This window comes from Lipotes vexillifer, unplaced genomic scaffold (assembly GCF_000442215.2).
Source record: "Lipotes vexillifer unplaced genomic scaffold, Lipotes_vexillifer_v1.1 scaffold150, whole genome shotgun sequence".
Taxonomy (NCBI): domain Eukaryota; kingdom Metazoa; phylum Chordata; class Mammalia; order Artiodactyla; family Lipotidae; genus Lipotes; species Lipotes vexillifer.
This window is the reverse complement of record NW_006792921.1, coordinates 4,646,373-4,657,772: the sequence shown is the minus strand read 5'-3', so window position 1 is coordinate 4,657,772 and position 11,400 is coordinate 4,646,373. Positions and strand designations below refer to the sequence as shown.

General features: G+C 40.5%; 1 protein-coding gene across 1 annotated transcript in view; it reads left to right on the top strand.

Moving 5' to 3' along the window:
- CPVL (carboxypeptidase vitellogenic like) overlaps positions 1-11,400 on the top strand; it is a 105,597-nt gene that overhangs the window by 42,867 nt on the left and 51,330 nt on the right. Inside the window, exons 7-10 of the mRNA XM_007466093.1 lie at positions 4,269-4,391; positions 5,024-5,155; positions 8,321-8,419; positions 9,978-10,151. Coding sequence (XP_007466155.1) covers positions 4,269-4,391; positions 5,024-5,155; positions 8,321-8,419; positions 9,978-10,151 — 528 coding nt within the window. The remainder of the gene's footprint in view (positions 1-4,268; positions 4,392-5,023; positions 5,156-8,320; positions 8,420-9,977; positions 10,152-11,400) is intronic.

Genomic DNA, 11,400 nt, shown 5'->3' with positions numbered 1-11,400 from the left:
TTTAAAAAAAAAAAAAAAAAAAAAGAACACAGAAAGATTGCAAACCAAGATTCAAAAACACTATTCAACTCTGATGTTGAGACCTTTTTTCTCTCATGGGGGAAATAAAAGTTTGAGAGCTGAATTCTGAGATCCTTCTGATGTCAGAGGAAAACTGGAGGTTTACTGCTTCCAAATACAAGCGCATACAAACATACCCTAATGGCTCTGGCCCTTCTTGTCAGAGGTGAGCTCAAAATATGGTCACCGTGGGGCAAAGGAGCCATACAAGAATAGTGTTGGAAATTGCAGCTACTTTAAATATTGGAAAGGAATAATTACTAAGGGCAAACTAAAATCCTGATGTGTTGATTGCTAATCTAGTTTGAATTATTATGTTAGTTAAATATTTGTCTGACTGAGTTCCTCATTTGAAGGTCACTGCTGAATTCTAAAATAGTATGTGTTCAAACAGTTTCTGGCCACACTTTTCCTCTTTCCTTTTATAATTGCTTTGATGCTGTTCAGAGCTTGTTTGAGGCCAGTGTCTGATCTGAGGGTAGAAGGTTAGCATTAGTTCACAGACTTCAGGAGCTTCGTTGGCCAGCTGCTGACCACATTGGTGAACCCCAGCCAGAGATCAGAGAAACCACATGGCTAATAGTTGTGGTTGTCATTGCTTTAGTTGTTGTTATGGGCAGAACTCAGAACAAAAGAAACAAGAATTCATAGAATTACAGGATCACAATTATAAGTCCTAAGGGCCATATAGTCCATTTTTGATCCATCAGACAACCACACCTAACTTCTCCCCCCAGAGTCTGACATTCTATTCTATTTAAAACATATCCGGAAAAGGGAAAACTGGGTAAAATCAAACATACTTGATTTATTGTCTGGTTGTCTTTTAAAGTGCTCGTGGTGGTCAGAGAATCATTAAATCGAGAAACAAATGGTTCAGGAAGGATAAACAAATCTGATCTTGAAGAAAAAAGAAATGTGTCTCAACAAGGAGAGTGAAAATAATTGAAATTTCGTTGTAATGTTTCGGTGTCTGTTTTCCATAAAATAATCCTATAATTGTCTACTGTGTGACAGCCTGAGTCGCTCAACCAGTGGAATGATTAATGAAAACGGCAGTGAAGGATTTGTCACACTGACACAGGGCAAGGAAGTGTGTGATAGTCATTAGAAAGCCAAAACCAAGGTAAACATCACTGTTAGGTTAGCAGATGTAGACTGAACATTGAGGAATCTGTTTTGGATGTGGTTATAGAACTACCCATCTCACTGTCTCATTTTCCTAAATGGTCAGCTTAGCAAGTGTGCAGTGGATAAATCCAAGGGTGGGTCCCAGGTTGCGGGACCAGAGATCCATAGTCTATCCAGGACCCTTGACTGAAATGTGATTTGATATGAGAAATGGGAAGCGTGGAGGCAGCCAAGCCCGGACAGAATTCCAGGTGGGCCTGTGAAACACACAGACCTTTGTTTTCATCATTTTAAAATATAGGAAGATAATGTTAACTTTACATTGGCTCAAATTAAAGTAGGTGAAATAATCTGTTCATGGTGCATGCTCAGATTGAGTGGGTGTTCCTTTTTAATCCCCTGCCTGAATCCTGGATACATATGATGGTCGCAAGGGGGAAAGTGCCATAAAAATGTGACTGTTTTAGTAAGTTTGTCATCACTACCTATAAAGTACACACCCTTCTATCTCTGAAAAAGTCAAGGGAGGTGTTGTTTTGCTAGGTCTTATAACAAGACAACTTGAGTGATAGCATCACTGGAAGGTGTACTTTTTTAGCATTTGTACTGATTTCCAATAGAGAAAACATGTTTAGAAATAATGGCAGATTAGTCATTCATTTATCAACTATGTTTTTATGTACCTACTGTGTGCTGGCTATTGTACACATTGTGGAAATAATAAGCCATGAAATGGTAGACTTTGCCTTATCACATTTGAGTCAGGTTTTCCATAATGTATTTTTAAAAGATATTGTGATCTTTACAAGTTTTGTGCTTTATTCATTTTTGTGTCTACTCAAGTATCTTTTATGATACCTTTGACAGAAGAGTTGCCCAATAAACCATCATTGAATGAAGATTATATAATACATCTGTACCAGTGAAATGATTAGTCAAGAAAATGTGCTTTTTTGGTAAATTTACAGAAATTTTACTTGATGAATGTTCACGTACTGTCCCTAAAAGGAGAATATAGCAAAGTTATACAACAAATTTCAGACGTGGAAGCTAAAAAGTACTCATGAGTATGAATGGATAAGCTGCTTTGATTTAATACTTTGCCTAAATAATTATTATTGCACAAGAGGAGTGCATCAGTGAAGGGATCTTGTGTGAGTTATGTCAATTAAGTTCTTCCGTCATAATTTGGAAGGGGTTTAGGATTTGGAGTAGGTCAGACCAGGTTTAATTCTGACTCTATCACTTAACCTCTCTGAGCCCCAATGTCCTTACGTTGAAATGGGAATAATGATAACTGCAGCATATGATTATGGCATGGAAAAAATGAGAGCTCTCCAGAATTCCCAGTCTTTGAACTTCAGGGCCCTGGAGAGCCTTGGACGTATTGTGAAAGTTCTGCAGATCCATATGTACCCACGTAATGCATCTAGTCTATCTAGAATATATGAGCATTGCTGTTTTTCAAATGCATGTAGGCTAATTCAAGATTCATTCATTGAGCAGCTGTTTATTGAGCACTAACGAACAGCATCAGGTACAGGGGATACTCTAATAAGCAAAACAGACAGATATCCCTGTGTCTGTGGATCTTCTATTCTAGTGTGGGTAGGGGAATAACAATACACAAGGTAAAAAGTAAAAGTTTGTTGGAGAGTGATAAAGATTAAGATGAAAGAGGAGAGAAGGGGATTATAAAATATCAAAAAAGGGGTGTTAAAATTTTTGATAGGGGGGCCATGGAGGGCAACCCTCGGAAAGCCTCACTGAAGGAAGTGAGGGAGTTAACCATATGGATATCTGGGGAAGAACATTCCAGGGACAGAAAGAGCTAATGCAAGGGAAGGAACAGTACAGATCACAATTATGATTTGGTCTGAGAGAGGCTGGAGAGGAATGAGCAAGAGGATAGTAGGGGATAATGTGAGTGAAGTGACCAGATCATGTCAGCCCTTGTGCCCCAGAAAAAGCACTTCACTTCTGCTTTGAGAGAGATGGGAAGTCATTCGAGGGTTTGAGCAGAGGAGTGGCGTGATCTAATTTAACAGACCACTGTCTTGAAATTAGACTGGATGAGGGTAAGAGCAGAAACAGAGGCCCATTGAGGAGGCTGCTGCAAGAATCCAGGCGAGAGATGACGGTACCTGGAGCACGGTGATAAAGGGTGTGTGTGCAAAGACACTGGATTCCGGATGTGTTTTGATAGACTAGGTAGAGTTGATGAGATTCACTAATGGACTTTTCATGAGGTGTGAGTGAAAGAGATAAACAGTGGCACCAGGATTTTTGGCCTGAGCAGTTAGAAGAACAGAGTTTACATTAATGGAAACGGAGGCTGCAAGGAGGGCTTGGGGATTGGAGCTTCCTTTTGAACATAGGAAGTTTAATACTAGACATACAAGCGGAGATGTCAGGAAGGCAACTTTTTAATGGAAGAAACACAGAACTATTTTTAAATATTACTGAACCGATAGTGGCTCTTTTCAGCATAATCTAAAAGCAGTATTATCGTGTTTGTGTCAGCAAACTATTTTGAAATTGAAAAAGAGCCTTGTATTGGAAAAGGTTGGAAACAGAGGTAAGTTCAAGTGACCATTTTAGTGGCCAATAAATATTATTTATCCTTTTCCTCTTCCTTTAATACATGTTGATTTCACATTTTGGCATCATTGTACAGATTTTGAAATCTTAATTTTGGCCTTGGGATTTTTTGTTTTTTAAATAAAGCTTACAGTGGAACTTTCTGGTAAGGAAAACCCTAAGGGTGGCAGAATTGTGTTCACTGGTGTCCATGTTATTTCTTTTGGAAGGAAATTAGAATGTTCACCTAGGACATGTTCACTTATTATTTTCTTGCGCTCCTAACCTGTGACCTGCATGTCACTCCATGCTATTTGGGATGACAAAAGAAGAAAGGGACAGAGCTCCGTGCTATTGTCAAATTTGCAATACGAGGTTAAGAAATACATGTGTCTTGTGGAAATACTGACTGTTTTATTGTGATTTTAATTTGCATAAACACCTCATTTTAGTAGCATTGATTTGTGATGGTTCATTTTAACGTCTACCCTTCTCAGTCTTACGCGGGGAAATATGTGCCAGCCATCGCCCACTACATCCACATGCTCAACCCCGTGATGACCATGAAGATGAACCTGAAGGGAATTGCTCTTGGAGACGCGTATTCTGATCCCGAGTCAGTAGGTGGCTCTTTTTTCCTTTCCATTTTGTTCCTTAAGGAGAGTAAATACCCTTTAATCAGATGGAGGCTCCTCTTACCCCACAGACCTAACTTCATACAGGGAAATACTGTTGCTCAGTTGACTTTCTAATGATTTAAATCTTCTAATTTTTACCAAATGTTTTACAGTGTCAACTTACTATATGTCAGCCTCCGTTGGCTGTGAGTGCAAGTGTCAGTGTGTGTATGTACGAGTGTGTGCACCTGTGCTTGGTGTGTTTTTATCTTGTGTACATGTGTGTTGTATGAGTGTTTGTGTGGTTATGTGGTGTGTGTTTGTGTATGTTTTGTGTATATGTGTGTGGTGTATTTGTGTGTTATACACGAATTGTGTGTGTGCTGGGTGTTTGTGTGTATGTGTGTGTCGTGTGTATGTCTTAGGTATGTGTGTGTTTGTGTGGTGTATTTTGTGTTGTGTATGCATTGTGTGTTGTACGTCTATGTTTGTGTGGGGTGTGTGTATATATGTGTGTGTGTGTTGTCCTGCTCCGCTAATTGAGAAGTTACAAAGGGTTATTTCACAAGCAGATGGGCTTCCCTCACATCCCTCTCTCTCCATGCGGAGTCTGTGTTTGCCTCTTTTCTCCTCAGATCATACAGGGCTATGCACCATTCCTGTTCCAAATTGGCTTGTTGGATGAGAAGCAGAGAAAGTACTTCCAGAAGCAGTGCGATGAGTGCGTGAAATACATCCAGGAGGAGAAGTGGTCTCAGGCCTTTGAAGTGAGTTCTGGGGCCTGCGCTGCCCTGGCGCAATGAGCACCATCTGAGAAGGTCCCGGAAGCACTGCGGTGCCTGGCCTGGCTCTTTGTTGTTAGCCAAGGTGTTTCCTTGGTGCCGTCCCGAGATCAGGAGGCAGACAGTGGGCTCGTAAGGAAGAAAAGAGCCATCTGGGTTTCTTTGAATTTACTTTGACCATATTTTAAACCTGAGATCACCTCGGGGTGTTTATCTAACTGTGTCTTTCATTAACTGTTTTGATTTCTTGAAATGCTGTGTAGGCCCTCAAGGCATCCCTACCATAAAGAAATCAGAAGAAAGACAACCTGGAAAGTGGATGCATATGCTTCCCCATGTGCTCTAAACCCTTCAGAGGGTAATATCCACACACAGGGCTCCAGCTGGGGAAGTGGCCACAGTGTAACAAATGTCACATGTTCCTGTGTGTCAGGAACAAAGAGTATAAAGGGTGGTGGCTTGAAACTTTTACAAAGAGCCATTGGCATTTGTAAATATCGCCACATCTGCTCTCCTAAAATTAAATTAGAGGATCAAGTAACATGGTTATATTAGTCAACCTTTATTTTTGGTTGTTTAAAATGTAAGACTATACTAAATATTAGGATGCAGGAGGGTCTTGTTTATTGCTCGTTTGTTTTTTGGCCAGTGCAGACAAAGATCACATGTAAGCAACCTTCCTTGGGGGGTTTTGTCACCTTTGCCATAGAGCCTGTGAGTTTGACACATTAGTAAATGAGGTGAGGACTGAATTTTGAGACCTTTCATCTTGTTACTGGGAACACAGCCTGTCACAGTTTACCTAACATCATTGTTATTATTAAGGCCGAGGCCTGGTATTAATAGTCTTTTAGGCGCTGTAGGTCAGCTGGTTCAGATCAAAACAGGAGACATACGAACTTATGGAGAAGGCTGGGGTAACAAAGTTGTGCTCCATTTTACAAATAGGGTGCCAGGGCAGTGACTGCCCTTGTTGTGAGTTCTGACAGCAGCAAGCTGTGTAAATAGGAGAACTCAGGCAGTCCCGAGCCACCCCACAGCACCCTGGCGGGCTCCCCTTTCTGTGCCAGGACACTTGATGTGGCTGCAGAGCGTGGATTCAGAATTTCTTGTGCAATTGTGAATGTGAAGGAAAGAAGGAGGATCTTATCAGGGACGTGTTGGGTCATTCTTCAACTTGCAATCACAGTATTTTCAAGACTGGTCTTAGGCTGTCTGCTGTGGTAGGCAGAAAGGGTATAAAGGACTAAACGTTTAGAATTCAGAATTAATATGAAATTTTACATTGCATGAGACCCATCTGCAAGTGAGACATTTGATGTGTTTCTGAAGACGCATATGTCAAGAACAAGCGTAAGCAGTGTCAAGAGCAAGAATATTTGATAGTCTCAAAGGGATAAAGGAAGCAGAAAGATGTCTGTGGTGCGTGATCCAGCAGCCTAAGCGTCCACAGGATTACTGAAACTGTTGAAAAGTTCAGATATTGTGTGTATTCAGAGATAATGAGAAGATGGCCCATGAGGTCTCTCCCAAACCAGATTCATCAAAAACTAGAGAAACCCCCCACCCCTCCCGAAAAAAAAAACTCTTGAACGTATGCAATGTCTCTGTGACCACTGGTCCAAAATCTTGAGTGATAAATGAAAAGACTTTTGCTTTTTCACAGGAAATAGATGAAATGATACTTAGGAAAGTAATCAAGTAGTGGTAAAATGTGTTTCACGTTATGCAATACAAGACTCCAAGAAATCCTGAAACCCAAGAGAATACAAATGTCAAAATCTCAAGCCTAAATAATAAAGCCTTTTTGATGTTCTGATCCCTTAAAATGATTTAGTTAATAAAAGAGCGGTAAGTCGGAGCTGAAGGGATCAGCTTCTCTCCCGACACACACCCCTGGCGTTCGCCTTCTCATTCTCTGAATATTTTGGCTCCTGCCTCAGTGTCACTTTCCAGCATTACTCTTGTCATCATTTCTGGTGACTGAAGTCTCCACATGGATGATCTTTTTAATACTTGGTCCCTCAGTTTCTTAGTCTCCTCTCATTTAACGATCTTGTTCTCTTTACCTTAGCTGCTTATTCCCATTACCCCCTGCAAAAAAGCCAGCAATCACTCCACAATCTCAGATTCAACAGATTCAAACGTCTTCCCCCAACTGCCGCCTCCCGTCCTCCCGGCTCACTTCTCTGAATATGCCAACTTGAATTACAGCCCTGCAACCCCATTGTCTTTCAGTCCATGGATCCTACTACCTCTCATGGTCCCCTACCCCTGCAGGTCTTAATTTCTCTAATTACCCAACATAAGCCCAAGCTCAGTCATTACATACATTCCCCACCTACGGCCCCCCTTTGCACCTCCTCCAACTCCTTTGGCCAAGCCATAGTCCTGGCTAGATGCCCCTCTCTACCACTCCATGCCTGCCTTTGTGCAGCTCAACATGACCTGAGAAAAGCACACAACTGTGCCGACTGCTCTCACCTTCAGCTGATGACCGGGTTTTCAATGTCAGCAGTCCAAAGATAACTTCCACCAGTTCCAAGCACCTGAGTGTATGTCCATATCCTCTGCCCTGTCTCCTCGTACATGGGTGAGTGGTCAATGATCATGTTATGGTAACCCTTCCCCACAAGACTCACTCCCGCAGTCGGGGCCTTTGGGCTCAGTTTCCTCTACTTGGAAAGTTCTTTCCCTGGATGTCTTCCGGGCTTGCTTCCTCCCTTCCAACAGGTCTTTACTCAAATGCCACCTTCTAAGTGAGACCCGTTTCCTCCTATCTGCAGTGTCCCCCCACACCCACCACCCAGGCACACATACCCCACAGGCACCCATGGCACTTCCTACTCCCCTTCTCCTTGTTAGTTTTCTCCTTAACCCTTATCATTTTCTAATACACTGCATATTTTACCTATGAATCCTTGTTTATTGTACCCTCTAGAAAATAAGCTCTATGAGGGAGCATTTTTGGCCTGCCTTGTTCACTGCTGTTTCCCCAGTGCCTTGGACAGTGTCTGTAGCGCGGAGAAGATGTGTGGGAAGCGGTTGTTGAATGAAACAGTGATTGAATAAATGAAATGACAAATGCCTGTATATTTTTACCCACCCTGATGTTTTCCTCCTTCCTTTCTCCCCTCTCTCCCAACCTAGTTACTGGATAAACTACTAGATGGTGACTTAATAAGCGAGCCTTCCTACTTCCAGAACGTTACAGGATGTTCTAATTACTACAACCTTTTACAGTGCACGGTAATGACAACAATTTATAAAAACATAATAGTGTTTGCTTAAAACTTTTGGCAAAACCAAACTTCCTCCAATTTAAGAAATAGGAGAGCTGACTTTACACTAGACAAACATGTCCAAACTGTATTGCATTATTTGGTATACTAATCTATAGGATTTTTCACCCTGCCAGTGTTGTATACATTATAATCTGACCATTGAGAGTGTGTGATATTCCAGATAACTCAAAAAGAAATCTCCGATTAACACAGTTTCCCCCCACTAGAGCTTGTTATACAGAAGTTCTTTTGTGAAGGAGACAGGCCAGGATTGCAGTTCTGGGTATCAGGTCCCAGAGCTCCAATACCCTGTAGTGAGTTTCTTGAAAATGCCCACATTATTTGTTCTGTACTTAAGACAGCTTGGATAACCCAAACTGCCAAAGCCTTTATGAAAATATTTGCTTTGTCTTACTTTTAACCTAAGATGTTTCATGCATTCAGTACGGCCCTCACTTCAAGCCCTCTGGAATATTTCTCAAAGTATTCAAATAGTTTCTTTCATAAAAGTGGGCTAAAATTTGATGTCTTTTGGGTAGAATTAATCAAATAAGATAGAGGGAGCCAGACTGGGGATTTGGATTTCTATAACCATGTCTAGTGGCTATGACAATACATTCTGTTTTTAAAATTGCCTTACTTATTAACTATTTTGTAAATAAAATATAAAGCTAATTTCAATGGAATTTGCCAGCCCTGTGGTTTTGGATTTAGATTCTACCAAGAGAAAAACATATGCTAGGCAAGAAAGAAGCAAAATTTGTGATTAAATATTTTTCTTTACAAAGAAAATGTATTCACAGTTAGCAAAAAATATTGATGATTCACAAAATTGTTGATTTCAAACTCTTTTTTTTATCCTTTTGTAACTTTTTAAAAACAGCATTTACTCCTTTTTTTTTCTTTTAGCATAAGGAATCTTACAGAGACTTTTATGCAGTATTTTTAAAAAATAAGGTTTATGGACAACTTCTCTTTTGTCTTATGTCCTTCATAAGGTATCATCTGTTCTTACACTTGATATATTTTCCCCCTTAAATTATGGTCAGCTGATTATTTTGTGCGTGTGGTTTTAATAAACGGCAGAACATGAAAAAGAAATCCTCAGCTTTTAATCCACCATATCACCTCCCTGGCCCCTTGTGGTCCATTTCACCTTCTTTCCCGAGAGCCTCCAACAAGGAGCAAATTGATTTTGATAATCTCGCCTCTTCATTTTTCCTATCTTTGCCTTGAATGGGGTTTTTAATTGGAATTACAGATCACAAAAGTTTTGTTGTTACAAAAAGGAAAATCCAGCATTTGCAAATTGGATACTGGCTCCAAGAGTATCAGGTCATCAGATATGCTTGGTAAAATTTGAATTTCCCCAAACCCCCAAGTTAAAATATTCAGGGTAGAGACCAGTTAATAGTGGTGTCACATCTTGTTCATTGTGATATATGTTAGGAGAGATTTGAAGCTTTCCCCAAAGTACTGTTCCCACCACCCACTCGTTTTCCCTAATATTTTTCTGATGCCAGGAACCTGAGGACCAAAGTTACTACAGGAAATTTTTGTCCCTCCCACAAGTGAGACAAGCCATCCACGTGGGAAACCAGACTTTTAGTGATGGATCCGAAGTTGAAAAGTACTTGCGAGAAGATACAGTAAAGTCAGTGAAACCATGGTTAACTGAAATCATGAACAATTATAAGGTAAGAGACTTAACTTTAGTTACTATCTGTTTTAGGAACTTTTCAGATCACCCAAAGCAGAAGTGACCTTCTTTTATTCTTAATTTGACTCCTGCCTTTTTTTACTTTTATGATACCTTACAAATGTAAGTAACAACTGCTGCATTGTTTGATTTCTTTGAATTAAAAGTTTTATTTTTTCCTTCTAATTAAATCACTTTCCCCCGAAAGTTCCTAAAAATGAAATTCTCTTTGGCACATGACACCTCTCATCATTTCTTGAAAACAGAAGGAGAGCAGAGCCGAGAAGATGACTGGCCCTGTGTAAGCCAATTTTCCCTTATTGTTTGCCTTATTATGTTAATCCCAATGAAGTCAGGGATAAATGAAATTAACTGGTTATTCCAAAAATGCTTTTTGCTTGATAATTGCATTCATTCACATTGCTCAACCAGTTTCTTCAGGGCCGGCTTTAAGCCAAACGTTGTGCTAGTCTGTCAGGTTGAAGCGTTGAATGAGACAAGGTCCCTGTTTTGAGGTATGTAAAGTCAATCACTGTGTTATCTGACTGAGATGTTCTGCCTGATGTGCTGCTGGTGGTACCAGAGGTTCAAGCAGAGGAACTGTGGACCCTCGAACTCTCACTGTGAGGGAAGGACACCACGAGCAGGTGACAGGGGGACAGTCATACTGTGCATTTCTTTCCCCTTTATTTCTCTTCTCACCTCCTCCTCTGATCCTCCAGGACTGTTAGCATATGTCCTAGGCATGGTCTGGGGGTAGCTCAACAGGATAAGTGTGTTATGATAGAGAAGATCACCACCAGAGGTGATCCACTTTCGCTCTGTTTCCTGGCAGAGGCAAGAGTAATATTTGGAATGAACAAAAAACAGGGCAACCAGTAACCAACACGTGAATCAGACAAAAGGCAACCTTTCCTCAAAATACTTTATTTCTATCTGTCCAAAAATTGTCCTAATATACTGCTTTTATTTGAACCAGACTCTTTACTGCCATTTTCTGACATAAGGAAAACACATTTCAACAATGTCTATGTTAGGAATAGTGTCTCTTGGGATTGTTCAGTGCACAACCTTCAGTACTACCCAGGGAGCCCTTGACCTAATGCACCCTTACTAGATTGTGTTTTAGAATATGCCCGACCTAGAAGACCTATTTTCTGATCCTGCCTCTAGTACAGAGAGTTTGAATCCTAGACATACAACTTTTTTTTTTTTTTTTTTTTTTTTTTGCGGTATGCGGGCCTCTC